Below are 26,922 nucleotides of genomic sequence, written 5' to 3'. Positions count from 1 at the left end.
TCTGACCCCTACTTTCCAACACTAAATATGCGTCTTGGCTACACTCAAGCTACCCCCAGGAAGAATAATCCCTCTTCCGCATAGCAGTCCTCTGAACACTGGACCACATTTCTGTCACCTAGGAAACCTGGTGGATTTATCCCAGTATCTTGCCTGGGCCCCCTCATCACAAAGCCTAGGCTGCAGAGATGAAGACAACTCACCAGGACGGAAATAAGGGTAGGTCCCCGAATGATCCACCAGATGCCTGGGTTGACATTAATGTCCCAGCACCTAAAGGAAGCACACAGTTGAGGTTGGCATAGGTATTGTTATTGTGTTCTTTGTGGGGGCAAATCATTTGGGGAAAGAAGAAGTTTCACAGGATCATTTGAAAGGCATCTGGATTTGGAGTAGAGGGCATCTCATCCATTCTCCTCATTGTACAGCTAAGGCGGCTGAGAGCCAAGGAACTTAATGATTAGTCCAAGGTCACATGGCTAGATAGTGGCTAGAGCCAGGAAGGGAGGAAATATGGATGGAAAGAAAGAAAAAGAAAAAAGGAAGGAAAGAAGGAAGAAAGGAAGGAAAGAAAGATGGATGGAAAGAAAGAGAGCGGGAGGGAGGAAGGAAGGAAAGAAGAAAGTAAGAGGCAAGAAAGAAAAGAGAAAAAGAAGAAAGAGAGAATGAGAGAAAGGAAAGAAGAAAGAAAGAAAGGAAGGAAGGGAAGGAAGAAAACATTTATTAAGCATCTATTATATCACTCTACTAAGAGTTTTATAAATATCTCATTTGATCTTCATCACAACCCTGAGGTAGTACTATTATATGCCCACTTTACAGTTGGGCATATAATAAACTGAGGAATAAAATAAAAAACTGAGGAAGACAGAGGTTAAGTGGCTTATCCAGTGTCAACCAGCCAGTAAGTGGCTAAGGCTAAATTTGAACTCAGATCTTACTGACTCCAATCCCAGTATTCTAGCCACTGTGCTACCTCACTGCAAGTTCATCAGTATTTCCTTTAATTCATATTGCTTCTTTCAAATCATTCCTTAGTCTTAGTATTCATTGTAAGCAGAAGAGTAGTAAGGGCTAGGCAATGGGAGTTGAGTGACTTGCCCAGGGTCACACAGCTAGGAAGCATCTGATGCCAGATTGAACTCAGGGTCCTCCAAACCCCAGGCCTGGCATCTCTCCCCTGTGCTACCCAGCTGCCCCTCAATGGGCATAATCATGATGCCTACCTCACAGGGTTGATAGGAGCGTCCAATAAGATATGTCAGGGGCCTCTCTGACCTCAGCTAGTGCAGGAACTGCTTGGCTGTAACTTTTCCCTGCTCCCTGAATAAGGGATGATTCCATCTGGCCCCAAGGACCCAGCTCAGTCACAGCCCTTGATGGGGCCCAGAGAAACCATTCACAGCTGACTGCATTTCATTGATGGGGACAGAATAACGGTTTCTCAATAGCAGGCATTCTCAAACTCTCTAACCATATGACCCCCTCCACTCCCAATTCCCCTTCTCTCCCCATCCCCCTCCCTCCCTCTGCTACTCCTCCCACATCCCCCAAAGAGTCCAGGGTTTGTCATTCAGTCACTGCCACCACCAAACAACCGTGCCAACTCTGGTCTCCTTCAGGGCATCACAAGAATCTTAAAAGCCTAGCTGGGGAAGGAGGGGTGCAGAGAGGACTGAATAGAAGATGGAGAAAACTAGCCTTTAATTTCTTAAAACCGCTGAGTGCATAGGCTAGCGAAATACTGTTTGCTAAGGATTTTTCTATTACCTTCTTGCAGAGGGTTCAAGGGAGAGAAAAATGAAAGTTTGTTCATTGCAAAATAAAACGGAATTAAGAAAATAAAATAATTAAATGACTATTTGAAGTTCTGTAACCCTGGTTTCCCTCCAGTATCACAACCTCTTTTTTCTTTATCACTAGAGTTTTAAAAAACTATTTTTCACAATTACATGTAAAAAGAAATTTTAACATTGATTTTCTAAAAATTTGAGTTCCAAACTCTCTCTTCCTCTCCTTCCTTCACTTCTGGGAAACAATTATATATATATATAAAAAAAAATATATATATATGCACACACACACACACACACACACACACACACACACACACACGCTCAAACCCTTATCTTCTGTCTTAGAATCAATACTAAGTATCATTTCCAAAGCAGAAGAGTAGTAAAGCCTAGGTAATTTGGGGTTAAGTGACTTGCCCAGGGTCACACAACTAGAAAGCATTTGAGGACATGATTTGAACCCAAGTCCTCCGTACTGTAGGCCTGGCTCTCTATCTGTTGAGCCACCAAGCTGCTCCTGATATAGGTTATACAAGTATAACTTATTTTAAAGATCAAGCAGAAGGGAGATAGTTGAGAAGAGAGCCCCCAAATTGAAGGAAAGTGGTTCAACCCATTCATAGGGCTCTATTTGTTACCACCTCCAAACAAATATTTGGAGACCCATGGCTCATGTTTCCAAGAGCACACTATAGTTTTTCTGTCTCCCAGCATCCTCCTCCTTACTATGGCTGTCCTTTGAAGCACCCACAAAGCCTCTTTTCTGAATGCCAAAGCTCTGGGTTTTAGTACACTTGGAACCTTTACCTCCTTTATCAAATATGGTTGATCGCTTACCCATTGTTTTCCAGAAAGTGTCGAGTGATGGCCCATGTTGTAGCAAAAACTGCTGGGGAACCTGGGAATTAAAACAAGACTAAGTTTTCAAGGTACCTGCAGTAAACAGATCATTCAGTTCCACCATATGTATCTATGCTTTTTTTTTTTTTGGTCTCCATAGCAAACCCCTTTGCATCCTCTGGTGAACTCAAAACGTAGATTTCACAGATAATTGAGGTGTCCTAAAAGCTTGTCTGGGGAGCGTTTGGGGGGTCTGCCCTGCCATTATAGCCCGCCCAAGGCCAAGAGATCTTTCAGAATGTTCTAGGAGGTTCCCTGGTGCCTGTCGCATGGTAAGCACTGAATACCATGTTTATAACATGTTTATTGATTGGCTGATAGGTGCTCGATGAAGAGAGAAGCTTGGAACTCCTGGGACAGCGAAGATTTCTCCACGAGGGTGGATGGAAGGGGGCATTCAACAGTTTAAGGAGCTAGGGCTTTTGAGTCAGAGCTTGGCACTATAAAGACAAATGGAACATGTTCTCATAGGACATGAAGCTATAAAGAAGATTCCACTTAGTTCAGTGACCTCACTTTATAGCTCAGTAAACCTGAAGCCAGGCTTGTTAAGTGATTTTTCTCAAGGTCACACAAGGAATAAATAGCTGAGCCAGGATTGAAACCCAGATCTTTGGAATCCAAATCCACCATTCTTCTCACAACACAAAGCTAACTCTCTTGGGTTTGAGAACCCCATAGGGATGGATCATAGATCCTGAGTTAGAAGAGATCTGAGGCCATGTAGTCTATCCCTTCCATTTTACAAATGAGGAAACTGAGGTCCATGAAGGTTATAACTTGCCCAAGTTGACCATGGAAATAAACCTCAAAGGCAACATTTAAACCAAAGGGGCTGACTTTCCACGTTAACAGGTTACTTGTCTATGGACACACAAATTGCATTTTCCACCTCCCTCCTCCTCCTCCTCCTCCCCTGATCCTACCACCAGTCCTAGATAGCTATTCTAAATATGAACCTTTGGGTCTGGGGAAAGATAATTGCAGGGACAACTAGGCATCTCAGTGGAGAGAGAGCCAGCCTGGAGCTGGAAGGACCTAGGCTCAAATCTGTCATCATAGACACTTCCCAGCTCTGTGACCCTGGACAAGTCACTTAACTCCAACCTCCTAGCTTTTACTGCTCTTCTGCCTTGGAATTGACACTTAATATTGATTCTAAAACAAAAGCTAAGGGTTGGGGAAAAAAAAAGATGATTGCACAGTTTGGCACAACTTCTTTCCCATGCATAAAATACAACCGAACATCAGCACTAATAATTAAGAGTGACTGGATTATTGGCTGCACTACTTGGGATTTCTCTGACTTACTTCTTTACCAGGCCCACGAAGATAATATCCCCACCCCACTCCTTTTTAGCTCCCTATTGCATTTTGTCTTTCCTCATTAGATTGTAAGCTCCTTGAGGGCTGGGACTGCCTTTTTTGTCCTATTTGTGTCCCCAGCAATTCTCATGATGTCTGGCACAAAGTGGGTGCTTAAAAAACTTTTATTGAATTAAACTGGATCGAATTTATCACATACAATAATATTAATTCTGTAAATTTGGATGGTGCTTTATATTTTTGACATAATTGTATTTCATGTGCAGGATTTTATATGCTCCTCTAACAACAAGGTGAGGCAAGTAGAACATGAAATTTTTGCATTCTATCTCTCCCAATGAGAATTTGCATTCCCTGAGAGTAGAGACTATCTTCTGCCTTTCTTTGTAGCTCCGGTGCTTAGCACGGTGCCTGGCACATAGTAGGTCCTTCATAAATGCGTGTTGACTGATTATGTCATTCTTTCCTTTAGATATCCTGTACTCCACTCATCTTCATGCATGCTTCACATTGTTCTGCTTTTTTGCTTGAAAGATTTCCTATTTCTTGGAATGCTTTCTCCACTCTTTGCATGCTGAATTCCTCCTGATCCTTTAATTTTTATTTCTTTCTTTCCTTTAAAAAAATCCTTATCTTCTATCTCAGAATCAATATTAAGTATCAGCTCTAAGACAGAAGAGCAGTAAGAGCTAGGCAACTGGGATTATGTTACTTGCCTGGACTGACATAGGTAGGAAGTATCTGAGACCAGATTTGAACCCAGGAGAGCCAAGTTGAGAGATATCCACTGAGCCACTTGCTGCCTTGGTCCTTTAAATTTCAATTCAAATGCCACTTCTTCCATGAAGCTATCCTCCTAAGAAGTAATGTCTGACTCAATCTCCAATCTCACAAAGCACTTTATCCCCTCTCTTATTCATTTATCATGCATTTTTTCATTGTTATTTGCAAATGTATATATTTCCTTACTAGAGTGTAACTCCATGAAAGAAGAGACCATGTTCTAGCTAAACTTTGTAGTTCTCCCAGCATCTAGCAAAGTATTTTGTACACAGGAGGCATTAATAAACATTTACTGAATTTATAAACTTATTAGAAATTAGATGAAAATTTGACATAGAGGAAATGAACTAAATGTTTGAGGAGGTCAGGTGGAACTAGCTTTGAATGTCAGGAGAAAGAGTCATAGAATCTCTGAGCTAGAATAAGCCTTAGAGAGCACCAAGACCAATCCCCTCCTTTTATAGATGGGGAAACTGAGGCCCACAGACATTAATGACTTTATATGGTCACACAACTAGTTAGCAGCAGAACTGAGACTAGAACCCAGATCTCCTGATTCCTTTTCCTGTGGTGTTTTTATTAAACTACCTAGCTGACATTTTATTGTTGTCGGGAAACATACCCCATCCAAAGATGATAAAGCATTGGAGGACTTTCTTTTCTGAGAAGAAGGAGATGACCAGAAGGGTATGCAGATAGAGGCCTTCTACCAGCAGCCAGCTGTAGTTGGACATGATACAATACTGAAAGAAGACCATGACAGTTTTACAGCCAACCTGAGGAGACAGAAAAACAAGTGAGCTGCTGCCACGTGAGGGATGTCATAGAGGAGAGGCTGGTACAGAGATGAGGGAGAGTTCTAGAGAACAGCTCTGGATGGAGCCTGGGTCTCTTTTGGACTGCTAAATACTCTTCTGTCAAATTTTCATTGGTGGGAAGACCTGGACAGAAAAGAACTCTGGAGAGTGGACATCCTTGGAAACAAAATTTGGACTCCAATAAATCCAACAACCCTATTGTCATACCAAGAGCTGTATATGGAAGGAAGCCTGCTAGCTACAGAAGGAGAAGACAAAGGATCACAGAACCATAGAAAGGAAGAACTAGAAGAGGAAAGGAAATACTGATTTGCTTAGGAATAACTGACTCCAACTTCCTCACTTTGTGTATGCAGCAAATTGCAGGGTTTCCTAGAGAGGGAAGTGATTTGGTCAAGATTTCACAGGTAAAGGCAGGGGAAGGACTAGACCACAGACTAGCTCAGTGCTTTTTCATTTTTCTTTTTCTTTCTTCTTTTTAAAAGCCCCTACCTTCCATCTTAGAATCAGTACTATGTATGGGTTCTAAGGCAGAAGAGTGGTAAGGGCTAGCAATGGGAGTTAAGTGACAGTATCTGAGGCCAGATTTTAACCCAGGACCTCCCATTTCTGAGCCTAACTCTCAATCAACTGACCACCCAACTGCCTCTCAGTGCTTTTTCCTCTACCATGCTGAGAGACTTTTGCTCAGAGAGTTTTCTAGCTGACACGGACAACACAGTCCTAACTCCAGGAGACATCCCAATTTGATAAGATAGGCTGGTCCTTGTTCTCAAGAGGTCCCAGGACAAGCATACATGAAAAGGACTAATATGTAATAAAAATAAAGAGATGTAAGTGTGAATTAATATATCTATCTATTAGGTGCTTTATACAATAAATTATATGGGCATATGATCAGTGTTGGAGGGAAAGAGAGTGAGGGAGGGGTGAGATCAGGGGCACATTTTAAACAATTTCTAAAAAAAAAAACTCACACCTAATGGCAAATCAATATTTCCTTTAATCTTTCTTAGGAAATTATATTAAAAATACTTTGGAATGCCAACGTTGGGAGTAAGAATCTTTTGTAAGTCTGAGAATAATAATTGTAATTATTTTTTACAGTTTAGTACTGTTTAAAAGCTTGCAAAGTACTTTGTATGCATTATCCCATTTTTAAAGGGAGAACAGGCAAAGGACTAAGAAAGTTCACAACGAAATGGAAAGAAAGAAGGACTGGGTCTCATGGACTTAAACTTGGGTCAGTAGATTTGAAAGACAAACTACTAACAGTTATTCCATGTACCCCTAGAGAACTGCTTATCCACTATGGATGCCTGGTCCAGTTGGGAAAAAGCAGACTAGTAAGTGGATTTGAATAAGAAAACAGAATATGGGAATTTGGCAACAGCCATTTTGATACAGTAAGATTAACAACAACAAAAAATCTAGGGTCCAGGAAAACAAGAGTTGAGCTGAGGAAGCAGGATTAGCAGATGGTGAAATTATTTTTGTTTCTAATCCGTATTTTGGCCATGTAGGTCAGAAATGTCAAATATATGGCTCCTGGGCAGCATCTAACCTCCTGAGTCCAGCCCAAACTTTATTAAAATATCACTGGTAAATATTTAAAAGGTTAAATAAAAATACAATAAAACACAAATAATATTGATATGTAGTTTTCTAAGTCAATGTGTAGCCTGCAAGGAGTCTTCTCTATGGTTTAGCAGCCCCATTTCTATTTGAGTTTCATGCCACTGACAACCCCTTTTCAGAGGCCAGTATTGTAAGATCGGTTCAGCCCTTCTTTCAGACACAAACCAGAACTCCATAGGTTTACCATGTGGTCATCACAGTGAGCAACGTCATTGGAAAACAGCACTGCATCTTTGATGAAGTTGGACAGGGCTCTCAGGATGAACGATACAAACAGGTGCATGTGGATGTAGTTCCGGGTACAGTGGAGTTTCCTGGGATGAAGGAAATTATCTCTTAGAGCTAGAAGGAAACTTAAAGACCATCAAGGCCAACTTTCTCATTTTACAGAAGAAAATGAGGTCCAAAGAGGGGGGAAGTGGCTTGTCTAAAGTCAAGGAACTATTTAGTGAAAGAACCAAAGTCACCCGACTCTCCATGTGGTGTTCTTTCCTCTGTCTCCAGGCTGCTCCCATGAAAAGATGCTAGTGAGATGTAACTAGTAAATCCTGGCTTATTCCACCATTACTATAACTCCTAATTTATGTATCATTTCTCTTCCTTATAATTTCACTTTCCTTATCTTCCTATCATACTGCTTCTGCCTCCTTGGGAGGGGACAGAGATTATTTCTCCACTTTGAAAGTGGTACAACTGTGGTCCAAGGAGAGCAAAAGACCTGTCAAGACCAAAGAACAAGTCAGTGTTGGAGCTGGGACTAGAACACAAGTATCCCATTTCCCAAGGCCAATGTTCTGACACCCACACCCTCTGGTCTGAGTCAGAGACAAGGAAGAAATAAGAAGGAAAGGGAACCTCAAGGAAAATGGTGGTGTTCCTAAGGACTGATATTATGATGTATTTGACTTTATATGACTCTGAGGCCCTTTAGAAATCCCAGGATCTCCCATCTACCCCCCAAATCATTGTTCGTACCTAGACTTTAGAAAAGAGGATTACAAGGTAATTGAATAAAGAAACCATTTTCTAGATTGATCAAGGGGCAGGATCTCTTCCTTAATTTTCTTTAAAGGACAGACCTTCTGATTTCTAGGGAGCTCTCACACCCAAAGCTGATTCATTAGGATTCTCCCATTTGCTGGTTACTATTATAAAATAAGGAGGGGGAAGAGGGCATGTACACCTTGACAAAACAACAGAAAAATTCTATTCACTTTTGGACAGAGGCCATTAAATAAGTTGTTTTAATAAGCTGATTTTCTTCCCTGATTTATGTTTAGTTTCCTTTAACGTTCAAATGAGTTGGTAACTAGAAGTGGTTTGAATGGCAGGAAGAAGCAATCTGTAATTAAACATTTGCTAAAAATGTCCCACAAAGCTCTATATGGACAATTAATAGACAATTACATAGCCCAAGCAGAATCTCTCTCTCTCTCTCCCCCTCACTCTTTCCCCCTCTCCCTTTCTCCCCCTCTCCCTCTTTATTCCCTTCTTCCCTTTCCCTCTCCTTCTCCCCCTTCTCCCTCCTCTACTCTCTTTCCCTTTTAAATCAGCTTCACAAGAAACACACTAATATTTTATTGGTGAAGTGGAGAATAATTCTATTCTATTCTATTCCAGAAATCCAAATAATTCTATTCCAGAAAACAATTTAGAATGGCATGAAGAAAGTTACTAAGCTGTCCACATATATCTAAGGTTGCCCAAGACAGAAAGGCCCAACACATACTAAAATATAATTTATAAGAGCACTTTTTTTAGTAGCAAAAATCTTGGAAATAAGGTAAGTACCAAACAATCGAGAAATATCTGAACATTAAATTGAATGTAATGGAGTACTACTGTGCCATAAGAAATAAACAATGAATATGAGGAATTTAGAGAAACATGAGGGGACAGTGTGAACAAGATAAATAATGTAAACAGAAATTATAGTAACATAAATGAAAACAACATTAAAATAGTAGACCTCAGATTACGGTAAAAATTAATAGTGATTTCATAGGACCAATGATGAGATATACTTTCCTCCTCTCAATAGAGAGCTGGAGGAATGACTTCTGTCAAATACTGCATATTTTATCAAATGAAATCAGCACTTTGGTTGCTTTTCATAGTTTTATCGATCTAGAACAGTAAGGGACTTTAGCAATCATCTAGTCCAACTTCCTCATTTAACAAATGAAGAGACTGAGGCCAAAGAAGGCCAAGTGAATTTCCCAAGCTCACAAAATTATTTTTTTTGTTTTTAAAAGTATTTTTATTTTTCCTTATAACACTACCTTAATAATTTTTTTAAATGTCTGGATTTTACATTTCCCTCCCAAAAAATGAAGTTTCCTCATAACTTGAAGGGGAAAATTAAATAAAGATTGAATTTAAATCATGATTTGTCTTACTCTCCTCTCTAGCTCCAAGACCCATCATTAGTTTAGCATTGTCATCAAAGGACAAGTTCCATACATGTGAACATTCTCAGGTATAGCTATAAGGTGTACCTGTATTTGCCAAGCTCACAAAATTATTAAGTGACAAAGTTGGGTCTTTTGCCCATGTCCTCTGGCTCAAAACCCAGGACTCTTTTCCACTGTACCAACAGGCTTGGCTTTGCTTTGTGATAAGGAAGGGTTCTATGCAGTAGCAAAAGGATGCATTGTGGGACATATCTATGATATGAAAGGAAAAAGTCACCAAGAAAGGGTTGGTTTTTTTAATCATCCCAAGGTCAGTGTCCATTGAAAGCAGCCAATGAAAGACTGGCAGTGTCTCCTCACCGGAAGGCGATGAGAATGCCCAGAGCAACCAAGAGCATCACCAAGGAGGTGCTGTAGCCCACAGTGTACATGACTTTCAGCTTCAAGAGATAGGAACGCTGAAAGGAGAAACAAACAGATGTAAGCCTCATTCCTCTTCCTTGAAACAACCTCTTCCTGCTCCCCCCACCCACCCATGCTCCTTCCTCTCCTTCAAAACCTACCTTCTCCAAGAAGTCTTCCTGTGCAAACCCAGCCCTCTCTGACTACTCTTTTCCCTCTCAGACTTCAAGTCACAGAATCACAGAAGAGCAAGGAATTTGGTCTTCCACAGAATCAGCAATCTCTCCTGCTCTATCCCTGACAGATGAGATCCAGTCCTGAGCTTAAATATTTTCAGGTACAAGGAGTTCACTGCTCCACAATGAAGTCCACTTCATAATAAGCAGATCAAATTATTGGGAAGTTATTCCTTATTTGGGACCACTATCCGCTTCTTTTTGGCTTCCCCCCCATTAGTACTACATCTGTCTTCTGGGACAAAAGAAAATAACATTTTTTAGACTCCAGTAGCATGGTCTAGTAAAAAGAGCTCTGAATTTGGGATCAGAAGGTGTGGGTTCTAGGCTTGACCATGCCAATTAGTAGCTATGTTATTAAGGGCAAGTTATTTCACTTTTGTGTTTTTTTCCCCATTTATAGGAAAATTTCTCTTTTTTCCTAATTTAGAAAATGAAGATAATAATACCCAAACTGCCTACCTCATAAGTTGTGAGGACAATGCCTTATAAATCCTAAAATATTATGTAAACATGAAATATTACCCACTAAATCTTCTCTAAGCTAAATATCCATCAATCCTCCAAATGCTCTCTATGTGGCATAATTTTAAGACCTTTTATCAGAGGCTACCCTCCTCTGAACACATCCTAGTTAAGGGGTTCTTAACTTGGAGTTAATAGATCTGGAGAAGGGTCTATGAACTTTAGTGGGAAAAATACATCTTTATACTCACTAAACTCTAAATTAAATTTAGTGTTTCCTTCAAATCATCTTTATATTCACTAAACTCTAAATTAAATTTAGTGTTTCCTTCAAATCAACTTTATATTCACTAGATTCTAAATTAAATTTAGCATATCCTTCAAATTTTGGAGGAAAAAAGCTGTATTATTTAGAGAAGGGGAGCAGCCAAAGACTTTCCTAGACTGCCAAAAGTATTCATAACACAAAAAAAGGTTGAGTCCCTATTCTACTTCTTCAACATGCCTCTTAAAACACAGCACTCAGAATGAAATGTAATATCCCAAATATGGTCTCACAAATACAGAGTAAAACAGTAATATTAACCCTTGGCTCTGGATAATATGCTTCTATTAATGCCCCAGTTATATAATTTTATGCATTTTTTTTCTGTAACTATCTTGCCCTGTTGGCTCACAGTGAGTTTGTGATCAACTAAAATTCCTAGGTCACTTTCACACATTCTAGGGGACAGCTAAGGGGCTCAGTAGATAAGGATCCAAACTGGAAGATAGAACCTTGAATTAAAATCAGTCCTCAGACTCTTCCTAGCTGGGTGACCTTGAGCAAGTCACTTAACCCCTGTTGCCTTGCCCTTGTCAGTCTTCTTCCTTGGAAATAATACAGGGACATAAGATGAAAGGTAGCATTCTAGTTTTTCTTTCCCACTCCCTTCCATAATGTGCTTGCACAATTGAATTTAACTGCATTGCAATGAATTTACACTTACAACTAATTATTGTTGATTTTAGCCCATCTGAAAAAAATTCAGGAAGGTATATTAACTTTACATTTGATAAGCACCCCTTCTATCTCTTTATCTAAGTCGCTGATAAGATGTTAATCAGAACAAGCACCTACGATGTTGTATCTTCTTGTAAGATTAAGCTGCTGAAGATGAGGTGGCGTTTCCATTATTAAGAACTGAGGATGAGGGTATACTTGGGAGAAGGCCTCTTGTCTCAGCCACAGTAATGCTTTTTTTTTTTTGCTTTTTAGGAAAAAACAAAACCAAACAAAATCTTGCTTTCCATCTTAGAATCAATACTATGAATCAGTTCCAAAGCAGAAGAGTGGTAAGGACTAGGCAATGGGGGTTAAGTGACTTGCCCAGGGTCACACAGCGAGGAAGCATCTGAAGCCACCCCTGGCTCTCTATCCACTAAGTCACCTACCTGCCTACCCTGCCTCCACCTCCCAGTAATAGTTTGTTTAATAAAGAAGGTTCTAAATTTTCTCATGCTCCTGGAGAGCAAAAGGTTTAATAACATGTTCAAACATCTTTATTAACATCTCCAAAACGAGAGGTTGCTATGCCATAGCACTATTCCTAATAGCTAACACAATACAATCAACACCTTCCTCAGACTGTACAGGCAGCCCCTATGAAGCCATTAAAGGGGCACACAGTACCGCAAAATATTTTAATATCAATCACAGCCTAGGAAAGAATATAACTCTGAGTCCTAACAATGCAAGAGCATCTCCTGTAAATATTCCCGGATAAGCCCCAATAAGGTAGTCCTTGCAGATTTCAACTGTGAGTCCCCTGAAAGCTATTAGAGATTCATGCGAGGGTAAGCAGCCACTTAGAGCCAATAGCTTTGGGTTCCTTTATAAAGCAGCTGGTAATAACAAACATGATTAAATTGTAGTGAGAACAAGAAAAAACTTTCTTAAAATAGAAATCCCCGGGCTGTCAAGAAGTAGCAAGTGACAGATGACACCAAAGGCAATCACCTGTCATGAGAGCCATGATTCTCATGATTCAGCAGGTAGCCTTTCTGGTGACGGAGGCTTTGGGTCTCCGGTCGAGCCACTGGCCATCTATGGGAACCAGGGATGAGGGGCAGTGTAGAAGCACTTGCCACAGGTAAACCCCCAAAGGGTTGCTTGTCAATGTTTGCATTGTTAATGCTGGTTTCCACCAAGATTCTGGAATCCATATTAGACCTGACTCTTGCTACCCCTACCATGCCGATGGGTGCAGTCATCCACGACTTTAAGAACACAATCTCATTGAATACGAGTTTGAGCATCAGTAGGCTCTATGAAGCCTCCCTAAAATGCATCAGTGCTACTGCTTGAGGGGAAATCTCAAAGTTCACAAAATCCTTGAAGGGACACAATGAACCATGCTATTTTTCCCCCTTCCTATTTCTAAATTGCACTCTTTGAAGCTTCCTCCCAGAGGAGAGTTATTAGTGTACTAATACCATTAGCAGCCTAGCTAAGGGTAGGAGCAGGAAGAATCCACGTCCACTGAAGGTTGGCCATCTCTTTACCAGTCTCCAACAGTGGAATGGGACTATCATTCTAACTATATGCTAACCCTCAAATATCTCTAGTCTAAAGAAGCTTCCCTGATTGCTCTCAAGGGGGAGAGTAGACCTTAGTTTATACTCATCAGATTAACCCCTTCCCACCAAATGGTGGTAATGAGACAGACAGGCAGAACTAAAGAAAGAGAAAGAGATACAGAGTATGGGTGAGTCAAGGGATGGAGGGAAGGTGGAAGGGAAGAAAAAAGGAAGGAAAGAAGGGAAGAAGGGAGGAAGGAAAGGAAGAGAAGAAGAGAGTAAGAAAAGGGAGAAAAGAAGGGGGAAGGAAGGAAGGAAGGAAGAGAGGGAGGGAGGGACAGAGGAAGGGAGGAACTCCCAGAACCACCCCACATTGTACTCATATAATCTCTTGTGATTGTGGTAGGCCTCTGAGAAGTTTCCTGCATAATGTGAACTTTAAAATTACTCTACCCTACTCAGACCCTACTTTAGGGGAAGATAAAGTTGTAATCTCCTGATTGAACTTATTCACCTTATAGTGAAGCTAGAACTTTAAGCTAAGTCTATTTTTAGATCTTAATACCAAAAGGTGTTAAGTAACTATGAAGGTTAAATTAATCACAAAAAGGTTAAGTAACTAACAAGGTGAACTTAACAAAGAAGTGTTAAGTAACTCAAAAGATATAATCAAAGAAGATGAGAACTAAAAGTTTGGACAGTCCTGGAGAAAGCCTTTGATGTGATTGGTAGATGTGAAAATTTAGAGGAGGAGACACAAGGGTGAAAGGGGAAATATTTGGAATTTTCCATCTCTCAGGGAATACTCTTTCCCTGATTGACAGTGGAGAGTTAGCTGAGAGCATTGTGGTGAGCTTTCGGCATCTTAGCGGGGCTCTTTCCCCAGAGAGGTGGATCTGGCTGGTGACTTACTGTAAGCAGGCCTGGGCACCAGTTCAATCCTGGAACTAGAGCCTGGAGGAGCTCCTTCAGACAGCTTCCTTGAGACAGTCATGTGGTGAGTGATAAGACTGACTACCCTTTCCCTTGGCTTTCAGAGGCCCCCTTGGCCAAGGCCTTTAACTCCTGCCTGGCTCAGCCTGTGCCAGAACAGTTTTAAATTAACTCTTTCCTCTCCCTCTCTCTTCTCCTTAATTCCTTCTCTATATTAATTAAAATCACCATAATTTCCAGCTGACTTGGGTATTTTATTATTTGGGATTTTCCCTGGTGACCAATTAATTTAGATATTTAAGTCATAACGCTAAAATTATCCTTATAATAGAAATATTTCTTTCCTCATTTATGAACTACTACTTATTTTTAAAAGTTACTTTTATATCTATAATGTCATCTAATCCTGATAAAAACCCTAGAGGGAGAGATTGTAAGGTTAATATTATTATTTTTATCTTTATACATAGAGAAATTGAAGCCAGAGAAGTTGTGACCCAATTAATCAATCAATCAACAGGCATTTATTCTATAGAGATATAAATCACATTGCCTGGCACTGGGAAATACAAAGCAGAAGTAAAACAACGTTTACCCTCAAGGCACTTAATCATAACTAGTTAATGTAGGAAATGGGACTAGAATTAAGGGATTTGTATTTTCATTAAAAACTTATTTTCTAACTTAGATTCAATATTGTGTATTGGTTCTAAAGCAGAAGAGTGGTAAGGGCTAGGCAATGGGGGTTAAGTGACTTGCCCAGGGTCACACAGCTGGGAAGTGTTTGAGGTCAGATTTGAACCCAGGACCTTCCATCTCTAGCCTGGCTCTCAATCCACTGAGCCATGTAGCTGCCCCCAGGCATTTTGATTTTTATCCCATTATCCCTTCTGCTCTGTCTCTCCCCAACCCTGATATTCCCATTACTGACCTTCTTGTTCTATATAGCAGCTATTCAGTCCATGGTGCTGAATGCCTCACTTACCCGCTTTTCATTGGTGGTATCATTCACATCATACCCACAGGCAGCATCAGTTCTGGGAAAAGTGTCAGACCAGCCATCCTGAGTACAGTTTCGAAATACAGAACCTGCAGATGCAAAATGTCCCACGGGTGAGAAACTGAGGGTAGGAAATTAGGAATCACAACTTCTGGATTTCCCCTTGACAACTATCTTAGGGTGAGCCCACAGGGATCTTTGCTTCAATCATTATTTCCTCCATTTCTTATTTTTAACAACACAATTCCTCATTTCTGTGGTGACTTTACACAGAAAGAGCCTGGCCACAGACCAGGTTGACTTTTCCTATAACCACAAAGTCACCAAGGTTAGTATTCACCTCAGCTCCTCTATCAGTTATTCTTTCAGACTTCTGTTAACTACCTTTCCCCCTGGACCTTCTCCACAATTTCCTCATCCCTAACTCTCATGTCCTCTTTCTATATGGCCTTGCTCTCAGCTGTCACTTTTGCAAAGCCATTTAAAATATTTGTCTTCTCATCTATAATCATAAGGACTGGATTAGATGATCTCTAAGGCCTTTCCAGCTCTAACTTATGATTACAAGTCATTTGTCTAATGTCACATAACTAGTGGCAGAGACAAAACAAACCCTAGGTCTCATGACTCTTAGCCAAAGAAATGCACGTAGCATATTGTGCTACATAGCAGAAAGAGCATTGGACTAGGAGTCAGAGACATGGGGTCTAGTCTTGGCTCTGGCTATGAACTTTCTGGCAAGGGCTGGACTTCATTATCTCTAAGGGCCTTTCTGTTCCTAAAATGTGAAGACTTGAAGATTTCAACAAATTAATCCCTTAAATTTGTAATGTTTAACCCCCCTCACAAGGATATTTACCTTTATGTTTCTATCCCCTAGAAATAACATCCAAAAGAAGTTCCATGATACCCTTAACCCACCATTCTGATACCTAAGAATCCTCTAATAGAGTTCTTCCTAATATTTAAGCTAACATCCTGATTTCCTTCTTTCATTTGCTTAAAGATCCTTCATTCTATTGGCCCACATTCATTGTTTATCTGGGTTTTCTAGCAAGTGGTTTAGAAAAAGAGAAATTTCAAGAAGGAAATATCTTCTTGATTCCCTATAGAGGATCTGACCGTGGAGGAATCTTCTCCTCCTGGTCTTCTGAGGGTGTAATGAATTCTCCTTCAGAACTGAATGTGGAAAATTGGGACCAAGAAAATATTATCTTCTAAAGAAGTTATGAGTATGAAACTTGAAGACAGATTTCAGGAGATGGTTCCAAAAAACCCTACAATTTATATGAACTGATACAAAGTGAAGTGACTAGAGCCAGGAAAACAGTCATACAGTGACAATAATATTGTAAAGACAAATAACTCTTAAAGACTGATCAACACAATGACCAACTACAATTATAGACTCCTGATGAAATTTTATCTACCTCCATGTAAAGCAGATGGACTCAGAGTTCAGATTAAAGCATATATATATATATATATATATATATATATATATATATATATATATATTTGGACTTGCTTAATTCAGGAAGTTGGGTTTTTAAAAGGTATTTTATTTTCTCAATTGAATGTAATAATAATTTTCAACATATATTTTCTGAAACTAAAGATCCAAGCTATCTCCCTCTCTTCCTTCCCTTCCCCCATTCAGAGATGGCAAGCAATTTGAGTTGGGTTATACATGTATTATCATGCAAAACACACTTCCATATTGGTCACTGTTGTAAGAGAATATTCATCTGAAACCAAAACCCCAGAATAAAACCATAAATAAACTAATGGGAGAAATAGTTTGCTTCAATCTGCATCTGACTCCCACAGTTCTTTCTCTAAAGATAGATAGCATTCTTTGTCATAAATCATTCAGAATTGCCCTGGATCATTGTATTGCTAAGAGTAGCTGAGTCTTTCACAGTTGATTATTGCACAATATTGCTGTTACTATGTATAGTGTTCTTCCAGTTCTGCTTATTTCACTCTGCATCAGTTCATGTAGGTCTTTCTAGCTTTTTCTAAAATCATCCTGTTCATTGTTTCTTATAGCACAATAGTATTCCCTCACCAATATATACCACTATTTGTCCAGCCATTCTCCAACTGACAGACACAGGAATTTGTCTTTCATGAGTAAGCATATTTATATGTTTTGTTTTTGTTTTCTTTGGTTTTGTTTTTCTTGCTTTCTCAATGAGGGTGGGGGGAAGTAGGGGAAAAAGAGAATGTAGATATAAAAATTAAATAAAATTGAATCTTTAAAAAAAGACAAGAGGTTGCAGACTTCTGGCTAAGATAGCTGCCTGAATGGAGGCAGTAGCCCCATTCCCACATACCTATTCCAGTAAAAATCTGGAATTTGGACCAGACTGAATAACAATTAAGAAATTTAATGAGAAACTATAATGAATGAATTCTTCCACTCCCAGAATAGCATAAAAAGCCAGTCAGAAGCCCAAAGGCAATAGGAAAAGATGCTGCCAGGAAAATCACTGCCAGCACAAGCAAGCAAATTATCAGCCTCCCAGAGCACCCAGAGTTTGGCTAGAGACTTGGAGTCTGTGAAGCTTGTGTCCAGAAGTAGCAAAAGCATAAAGTTTCCTGGAGAAAACCACTAGGAGTCAGAAAGCCAAAGTGGGGGTCAGAAATCCCCAGAGTGATTTGAAACTGAACCTCAGGGAGCAGCAATAAGCAGTACAATAGCACTCAGACTGGGAAAAATCAGGGAGGCTACTCTATCTTGAGACACCATAGAGGAGGTGCCTGAAGATCTAGTGTTCAACCTCAAAGAGATAGGGGGTCCTAACTCTGAGAGGTTGGTAACAAAAATTGTTGTAGATCAATACACCCATGTAGATAGGAGAGAGAAGGCAGAACTTGATATTTTTCATTATTGGGTTTCATGAGAAGGAAAATACAAGCATGTAGGTAGAGGTTGGGGAAAATGGATCTCAGAAGAACATTACTCTTATCTTAATTGGATCAAGGAGGGTTGAATATATAGAGACACATGCTCTAAGAGTTTAGCGTAGAAACACATCAAATTAAGCAGAGAAATAATAGGGAATGGGGATGGGGGATGGGGAAAGCAAAAGGATAAAAGTAAGGAGGGAATAGTTAGAAGTAAAACAAACTTACAGATCCTGTAGGAGATTAAAAGAAAAAATGAAAAGAAACAAAAACCTAAAGTCTATGAAGGTGATCGTTAATTGAGGAATGGCTGAACAAATTATGACATATGAGTGTAATGGAATATTACAAAATCAGTCATATTGTGGGTGCCACAAGAAATGATAAAAGAGATGACATTAGAGAATCTTAGAAAATATGAATTGGTTGTTTGTTTTAATTTTTCTGAAAAATTAAAATGTATGTTGTTTAAAACGTGTCTAATAAAATTATTTTTCTTTCAAATTTGCTTTTTGAATATGCCTTCACAATAATCTAAAATCATATGCTATAATAATTAAACATTTCTTTAAAAATTCATCCAGCAATAAGCCATCATTTAGACCTATTTGCACAAGCTTTCTTCAGTGGCATGTCTTCTAGAGCATTTCATTTATTATCATGTAATAAATAATAAATTGTAATAAAACAAAGAGCTTAGATATTGTACTAGTGGGGAATCAGGAACCAAAGTTTGACAGGCAACTGAGAGGGAGGGAACAGATAAAGAGACACACCACTTCCCTCCCAGGCAGAACTGTCCCAGAGAAAATGGAGTTGGATCTCTAACCAGAGCTGAAGGGTAAGAGAAAATCCCCTTCAATCTCTGTTACTATTCTCTTCTTTAGCTGATTGTTATCTATGATCCCCTTAGTACATTGAAGAAGATGTCTAGTTCCTCAGTAAGTTAAAAGATCTATTTATTAGGGGATAGGTTTGATATAGTAGGTTAGGGAAGAGGGAACAGGAAGTTCCTGATCTATTTTCCACCTAAAGTTTCTTCAGGGGTTGAAGCTCAGTTCTAGGGACTAAGTCCCAGAAGACCTTAGGATCTTTGTGTAGTCAAGATGATGTATTTTCTTGAGACAGAGATATAGTTTTTGAAGGAAAACTTCTGATGGATAGGCCCTTGCCTTCCCCAAAGGGGAACAACTATAAAGACAGATGGTTATTCTGGATCTCTTTAGTTCAACAAGGGATTTGTAGCCAGATAAGCTCAGTGAGATTTTCTCCTTTCCTCCTCAGTTCAGAAGGAAAAAAAAAGGTGTATCCCCAATTGTTCACCTGCTTTTCTTAGCTGGAGATTCCATTCCCATCCCCTGTTGGCAGCCAAAGTTCTATCTCCTTTTTGCATGGGATTTCACCTTGTATTTCCTTCAGTATCTCTCTCTCTTCCACAATATCAGTTATCAATAATCTTAGTCATACAAGTCAGAGAATTGCTTTGAAGGCAAAATAAACATAATACTTTAGTTCTAAAAGCTCTAAGGCTTATGCCCTACTGTTCCATCTTTTAAAATCTCATTGATACTTTGTGATACCTCTTGGGACAGTAAGTTTCTGGGCTCTATGACTGGCAATAAAGAAAGTTTAAAACAATTATAAAAAAAAAAACTGTTTTGTTTTGTTTTCAGATCCAAAAGAGAAGGAAAAAAGTTTTATTATATCCAGGTCCAAAGGTGAATGAGCAGCCCTGAAAAGGACTAGAAAGCCCTTACTCACACCAGAAGTGCTTATTCTCTCTGAGCACCCCTTACACTCATGAACTGGTACAGAGTGAAGAGAGAAGAATTAGAGGAATAACTACATAAATAAGACAACTTTGTAAGGAATAACAACTTTGAAAGACTTAAGAACTGATCAATGTAGAATCTAACTCACATTTCCAGATCACTTAGGATGAAACACATTACACATGACAGACAGCTGATGGATTCAATGTGCAGAGACAAATACTTTTAGACATGGCCATTGTGTGGTTTGCTGGACTAAACTTATTGGTTAGAAGGGTTTTTCCCCCCCTTCTGTTTTCATTGGGGAAGCAGGAGGAAAGAGGGCTAGAAATTGTTTTGCCAGGAAAGTAGGGCCTTTAAAACATTTTTAAATCCACAGAAAAGCAGAAGCACCAGCAAGCTGGACAGTTTTGGGAAAAAAACAAACATTAGAAATATTTATGTATGCATGCATACATGGATATCAGAGAAAAAGAAAAAGCACATGTGGTTTGAAATGGTGATTCATTTTCATATATAATCTTTTTTGTGTGTTGTTTATATGGAATAGTCATTTAAAAAACTTAATTTAGAATAGAAAAAAGAAAAATAATTAGATTGCAAATCTTCCCACACCAGAGTTGCTCAGGCTCTTTAATGGGCCTAGAATGTTACTAGTAATCTTTCAAGAAGATATCTACCTCAAGGAGAAACAGAGAGAAATGTCAGAGACAGAGAGAAACAGGCAGAAAGGGAGAGACAGACAGACAGACAGACTGACAGACAGAGAGACAGAGACAGAGACAGAGCAAGAGAGAGAGTGAGAAAGAGCATGCATGAGAGACAGAAACACAAAATCTGATGAGGAAACAATGTGGAGGAGAATCCAACTTGGCGCAGCCTTTTGACTCCCACCTACTGCCTAAGAGATCTTTTATCTCTTGTTGTATCAGCTGTTACCACTGTTGTCAGAGGATAAAAGCTTATTCCCTTGGTTCTCCTCTAGGAGTCTGGAAAGAAGTGCTCCTTGAATCTAGGGCCAAATAGATTCAAGCCAGTTATCTTGTACCTACTCTCCCCTGAAGGCTTAGGTGTGTCATGTGATGTTTTCCATGGCAATCCCAACCCTCTCTGACTGATTTAGGCAGGACCCAAGGTATCTCTGCCTCTAGTGTCCTAGGCATGCTAGTGTCTTAGGTGATCTGGGCCTGACACTGTTTAAGGAGATACTCTAAGCCAGTGGGGACAAACTCAAATAGAAATTGTTTATACAAGCCACTTATTAACTTAGAAAGCCACAAATTAGCATTACTTACATTATATCATATTTTTATTTATTTTGTTAAACATTTCCCAATTATATTTTAATCTGGTGTTACTTCTCTCTGGAGTTTTTGCTGGACTGTGACCTTGAGTTTGAAGCCCGCCATCATCTGACACTCCATCTCTGACAAGGAGCCAGAATAAAATCTGAACTACCAAATGACACCAGTAGTCCTGAGATGGGTGGTAAAATAAATTTCTGGTCAAAGAGTTCTGAAGGCAATGTCAGAAAAGGGCTGGGAGATCCCTGCACTTCTACAAGTCTTTTTTGAGGATAGAATAAAAGACTGAAAAAACAGAGGCTGAGATTAGGAGGATTTGATTGAAAAGAGCTAGGACAAGTACATACACATAATCATCTGCCTGTGTGACTGGAGGCTAAAAGAAGTCAGACAGTGATCAAAAGAGGCCCTGGAGGATTTTTTAGGCTGGGAACCAACTCTTCAGACCTGAGGGCTGTCCAGCACAGTCTCCTGCTTTGACCTGGCAGGACTCAGGAAGACCAACTGGACTTGTGATCTGGGCCAGAAACCCAATTCTTTCTTCTAATGAGGGGCTATTCCTAACTAGGAAGTCATGAGACTTGAAAGTGACCCAGTTTTAGCAAATGGGATGTGGATTTAAGGTAGGATAGTCCCTCCATTAGATTGCAAAGTAAATAACTATCTTTAGTAAAAAATGGTCTTTATTGTCTCCCTCACCCCCTTTCATACCCCTCTCAACCCCTTCTCTTCTCCTACTCCACAACCTCACTGCCCTTTCATCCCACTAAGATTTAACCCATTAGCTTAGAGTATGACACCTTCCTCTTTCCCAGCAGTATTTGTGTTTCCTAAAGGACTGTCAAACATTTTCATGGACCAAAGAAGAGATTGTTGAGAGAGGGGCCAGAAAGAGGGCATAATTTTGACCAGGAGCTCTCTGTCCAGTGCTTCTTCATTGTCCCCTCTACCTGTCCAGAAGGTGAGCTCCAGGGAGATGATCTGCTTGTCCTGCTTGATAAATGACACCTCTTCCAATTTATCAAATTCATTTTAATTTGACTAATTTTTTTAAAAGTGTCTATTGTTTACAGAACATCGCAGCCTCAGCACTCAAACCCTCTGAGAGGTGAGAGAATGTGAGGAGGAGAAGAATTTCCAGGGGATGAAATTAGAGAACGTTTGGGTGAGGAGGGCCAGAAGTGGGGTGACTAGATGGCTAGACAGAGGAATATAGTAGAAATCTGGGTTCAGTTCTAGTTCAGCCCCTAACTCTGTGTAACTGTGGGCACATCAATCCACCTCTCTGAGTCCTAGTTTCCTAGGACTTCCTAGATTGCCTGCAAAATGAGACAACTAGATTAAAGGAGCATTAATCTAACTGAAGCTGGAAAGGACCTTAGAGATCATCTCTTCTAACTCCTGTACATCCCCAATAATTAGTCTTTTAGTTTGAAGAACTCAAATGATAAGAAGCTGACTACAAACTGCCACTGTACTGGTATTTTTCAGTTGTGTCTCCCTCTTCATTACCCCATTTGGGGTTTTCTTGGCAGAGATACTGGAGTGGTTTGCCATTTCCTTCTCCAGCTCTTTTTACAGATGAGGAAAACTAAGGCAAAAAGGGATAAGTGACTTGCCCAGGGTCACACAGCTAGTAAGTGTCTGAGACCAAATTTGAGCTCAGGGAGATGAGTCTTCCTGACTCCAGGCTTGGTACTCTATCATTATGTCAATTTGCGGTATATGACTATAATCTGAGGAAACTCATTTCCCTCTGAGATAGTTCTTATTGGATATACGTATCTCCTTTTACTTCTATAGTGAGGCAGTGTAGTGGATAGAGCATGGAACATGGGAGTTAAAAAGACTGGAGTTCAAATCCTGCCTTGGACACCAGTTGGGTGAACCTGGGTAACCTTTGTTTGCCTGTTTCCTCATCTATAAAATGGGGATAATAATAGGATCTCCCTCCCAGGGTTTTTGTGAAGATCACATGAGATAATGTATGTAAAGGACTTTGCAATCCTTAAAGTACTAAATAAATAATACTTATTATTACTATAATAATATAGTAATTAATAACTATAAATTAAATATACTTATAATATAAATTATATCATCAAATGTTTACAATTAATATTTATAATAGTATATACTAATACAATATTAATAATATGAAAATTGAATGTAAATTGAATATGAAATAGCAAAATATGAAAAGAAAAATAGTGAGATCTGCCTCTCTTCAGCTTTTCCCATTAGGGGAGGGAGGAACAAGCATTGATTAAGTGCCATGCACTATTATTTGCCAGGCACTGTGCTATCTATGGTCAAACATCTATGGTCTCTCACTTAATAACTCTTCAAATACCGTCCTTTAAGACAGCCTTTCTGGGACTTCTCATAGTTGAGAAGGAGGGTGCCATTCCTTCAGCTTGGCAGAAATGGCGACTGTTCACGTAAGGTGTGGCATGGGATCCATTTGCTGGCTAGGGTCAGAATCTCAAGACCCCGCCATTTTTGCCTTATGTCTTTTTCCTTGAGCAACCCAATATTATTGAGTAACCCAATAGCAGTTCCGAGTTGGAGGTTTCCAACCTTAGAGGCAATGTTATGAGTTTGGAAGTGTGTTAATAGAACCCCTTCCCCCCACCAGGTCATGGATTTCTTTCCTGTCTGACCCAACTCATCCCAACTGCTTGCCTATGCTGCGTGACTAGATGTCACATAAGTGCACAGGTGATGTGTGTGTGCAGGCTCTAAGAGAGGATAAAGAAAGAGGGTGAGGGGGCATACTCTCTCTCTATTCCCTGGACTGTTGTGTACCGGAGGCTGGCTGAGAATCATGTGGGAGGAGCAACACAGACTTAGAGTAGAAAATAGGCGTTAATATCTATCTATCTGCTTTCTTTATTCAAGTAATGATTAATAAACTCTATGGAAACTAAGAACCTGGAGTTTGCCATTTAATTGTAGAGAGGTTGGGAACTCTGGGAACCTCCGATAGCATTAACGGGCAACAGGAGGATTTTTTTTTCAATCTATGTTTGTCCATTTTGTAACAGATTCATGTTAGTTCCCTGATGGCAGGGATAAGCTCACTTTTGTATTTGTATTTCCTGTATCTTGTACAGATGTCCAGCACCTGGTATATATTTGTTAATTGATGGATTGATTGATTCTTTCCTGTCTGAAGATTGCTCTCCTTGGAGGAGAAAACAGAAGCAAAATTAAGGTGGAACACTGGACCTGGAGTCAGGAAGGCTCGTCTTCCCACATTTAAATCTGGCCTTGAGATACTTCCTATTTGTGCGACTCTGGGGAAGTGACTTAAATCTTTTAACCTCAGTTTCTTCATTTATAAAAGGAGCTGGAGAAGGAAATTGCAAACCACTCCAGTATCTTTGCCAAGAAAACCCCAAGTGGAGTCGCAAAGAGTCAAACCTGGCAGAAAATGACTGAACAATGACCATTTTTGCTTTTCCCCCATACATCATCATCGTCTCATCCATTATGAGTTATGATCTTTTCCTTTCTTAGATCTTCCTTCCCCCACCTCCCCAGCATAGCTATAAAAGTGCTCTTTGTCATCTTTAAACATTTTTGACTGCCCACAACTGTTTCTCAGCTCCAAAGTTCTGAATCCTATTTTGAGAGGATCATTTCAAACTGTTTTATTCAACTTCAATTATCTGTCCTTGCTTCCATTTTTTGTATGTGTTTTAAAATTTTCAGTTGATTCATCAGGATCCTCTGTATTCACACCTCTCTTTAGATAGTTTACTGCTCCTCTCAAAAAGATTATCTCCCTGAAATAACTACTGGTCTTCTCCACTTCTTATGGCATAATTGCTACTCTCTGGTCTGTTTTTGTGGACAGATGTTGAGAATATTCTTCCTCACCTTCCATGTTCAATTTAAAGTCTTTTTAAACTTAGATTCACAACTTCCTGGGCTAATATATTTTTTACCAACCATCATTAGCTGCACTTCAACTCTGAGTGAGTCATCATTCCAATATCTTAAACTCTGGTCTTACAAGTAGATACCAGCTCTTCTTAGATACCATCTTCACAACTTCTAACTCTTGAGGCTAACTCTTTGATCAAATGACTGCCCATTGTATTTGTTTGATTCTTTTTTTTTTTTTTAAATCCTTACCTTCTGTCTTAGAATCAATACCAAGTATCAGTCCCAGGGGAGAAGAGTGGTAAGATCTAGGCAATTGAAGTTAAGTGACTTGCCCAAGATCACAGAGCTAGGAACTGGATGAGGACAGATATGAACCCAGGACCTCATATCCTATATTGACTGAGTCACATAGCTGTTCTTGAATTTAATCCTTAAATGAGAACACTTTTTTTCCTGTATCTAGCCATGGTCAGAAAATCTAAATTCTATTGTCAAACATTATCTTTTTAACCAGCTTTTGCTTTACAAATTCATCTTTTACTGATAAAACCCTCACTTTCAGAGAACAACAAAGATGAAAATACTATCTTCACCCATAATGTCATCAGCTTGTCCAGGACTTCATCATCGTCCTTAGCAATGCTAATGTCCCTTCCAGATAATGCTTCCTGACATCAGGAGCTTTGGTATTGCTCCTCTTGTCCTTATAATTCCTTATATGCATAGAGAACTCTTTAATTGTGCAGAGTACTTCCCTATCTGTTAAATCACCTGACCCTCACAATAAGAAATAATAGCCACTGACCTGGAAGCCATGCTTCCTACCGTCACACAGCTAGAGGTTGTAGCAAAGGCAACAAGTAGAACCAAGAACTAGAACCCAGGTTTGAGTGTCCAACCTCTCTACTTCAGGCTCTTTCCACTGGATCACTCCACCTTTGCCCTCCTACTTTCCTTCCTTCTCCCTCAACAGCCTAGTGATGATAGAAATAATAAGGTAGAAGATGCCAATATGGAAGACTAGGCAAGAATAAATTCAGTACTTATTCATCTAAGGCTGGGAGAAGTATATAAGGGATGCTGAGAACCCTGATTCTACTGGTAGGGCAAATAAAGCAGGGTAATAAATTGAATGGAACAATGAGGAAGACTGTGTAGCCCCCAGATGCCAGAATTATTTGTCATCAGGAGAAACTATAGGGGACAGCTGGGTGGCTCAGTGGATTGAGAGCCAGGCCCAGAGATGGGAGGTCTCAGATACTTCCTAGCTGTGTGACTCTGGGCAAGTCACTTGACCCCCATTGCCTAGCCCTTACCGCTCTTCTGCCTTAGAACCAATATACCATATTGATTCTAAGATGGATGATAAGGGTTTGAAAAGACAGAGAAACTACAGAAAGATTCATAAATGATAATATTAATAACTATAATTTACATAGTACCTACTATGTTCCAGGTATTATGCTAAGTACTTTATAGATATTCTCTCATTTGATTCTCACAACAACCTTGGAAGATAGATGCTATTAATATCCCCATTTTACTATCGAGGAACTGAAGCAAAAAGAGGCTCAGTGACTTGCTCAAGGTCACACAGTATATGAGAACAGATTTGAACTCAGGTTTTCCTGACTCAAGCTCAGGGTCATTTAGGAGCTGGAAGGAGCTTTAAACTTTGCCAGCTACTTGCCTAAAGACTGATATTGCCCTTATCTATGCTTTGAGTCAGATTTAGATCTGGAAAGGAAGACCATCTTCCCTTCCCCCTA

The 26,922-nt window shown here is 39.6% G+C and overlaps 1 protein-coding gene across 2 annotated transcripts in view; it reads right to left on the bottom strand.

Moving 5' to 3' along the window:
- The window catches only part of SCTR (secretin receptor), a 92,825-nt gene that overhangs the window by 17,364 nt on the left and 48,539 nt on the right, over positions 1-26,922 (bottom strand). For both annotated transcript variants that reach the window (XM_056793754.1, XM_056793755.1), the window contains exons 4-9: positions 15,256-15,359; positions 10,036-10,133; positions 7,446-7,575; positions 5,428-5,581; positions 2,634-2,694; positions 204-273 (exon numbers count right to left, since the gene is read on the bottom strand). In XM_056793754.1, the coding sequence (XP_056649732.1) occupies positions 204-273; positions 2,634-2,694; positions 5,428-5,581; positions 7,446-7,575; positions 10,036-10,133; positions 15,256-15,359 (617 nt within the window). The remainder of the gene's footprint in view (positions 1-203; positions 274-2,633; positions 2,695-5,427; positions 5,582-7,445; positions 7,576-10,035; positions 10,134-15,255; positions 15,360-26,922) is intronic.

Source organism: Monodelphis domestica, chromosome 4, assembly GCF_027887165.1.
Source record: "Monodelphis domestica isolate mMonDom1 chromosome 4, mMonDom1.pri, whole genome shotgun sequence".
NCBI lineage: Eukaryota > Metazoa > Chordata > Mammalia > Didelphimorphia > Didelphidae > Monodelphis > Monodelphis domestica.
The sequence above is the reverse complement of the archived record's forward strand: the minus strand, read 5'-3'. Positions and strand labels throughout refer to the sequence as shown.